The 468-nt window shown below is 66.2% G+C and overlaps 1 gene segment (V, D, J or C); it reads left to right on the plus strand.

Moving 5' to 3' along the window:
- Positions 1 to 8: 8 nt before the first annotated feature.
- On the plus strand, positions 9 to 363 carry LOC121344538 (the record flags this gene model as incomplete). The annotated part of the segment is given in 1 exon segment: positions 9 to 363. A coding segment is annotated over 1 exon segment (355 nt), but the record flags the coding sequence as incomplete, so codon positions are not given.
- Between the last annotated feature and the right edge of the window lie 105 nt (positions 364 to 468).

Consider the following 468-nt stretch of genomic DNA (forward strand, 5'->3'; position numbering starts at 1 on the left):
ACCCAACCCAACTCAACCTCGACTTCCGCCCCCCCGCAGCCCCCAGCTCCGCCCCCATCTCCGTCTTCGCCCTGCCGCCGTCGCCCTCCGACCTCTACATCTCGCAGTCTCCCAAACTTCTCTGCCTGGTCACCAGCCTGCCCAGCGACGAGGGCCTGGCCGTCACCTGGAGCCGGGTGGGCGGCGGCCATCTTGGCCAGCCCCTCCCCCTGCGGCTGAGCCACCACTTCAACGGGACCTTCACGGCCGCCAGCGAGCTGCCGGTGGCCACCGGCGACTGGGAGGGCGGCGCCGCCTTCGTCTGCCGGGTGGGGCACGCCGAGCTGCCGGCGCCGCTGGAGAGGAGGGTGGAGAGGCGGCAAGGTAAGGGTTAAAGGGGATTCGGGGGAGGGGCTGGAAAAATCCCCGGAAAATTACGTAAAAATCCGGCGAAATTTGGGGGTTTTAAGGGAAATTTTGTCGTTTTTT

Source organism: Onychostruthus taczanowskii, unplaced genomic scaffold (assembly GCF_017590055.1).
Source record: "Onychostruthus taczanowskii isolate IOZ18803 unplaced genomic scaffold, ASM1759005v1 scaffold6424, whole genome shotgun sequence".
Lineage (NCBI taxonomy): Eukaryota > Metazoa > Chordata > Aves > Passeriformes > Passeridae > Onychostruthus > Onychostruthus taczanowskii.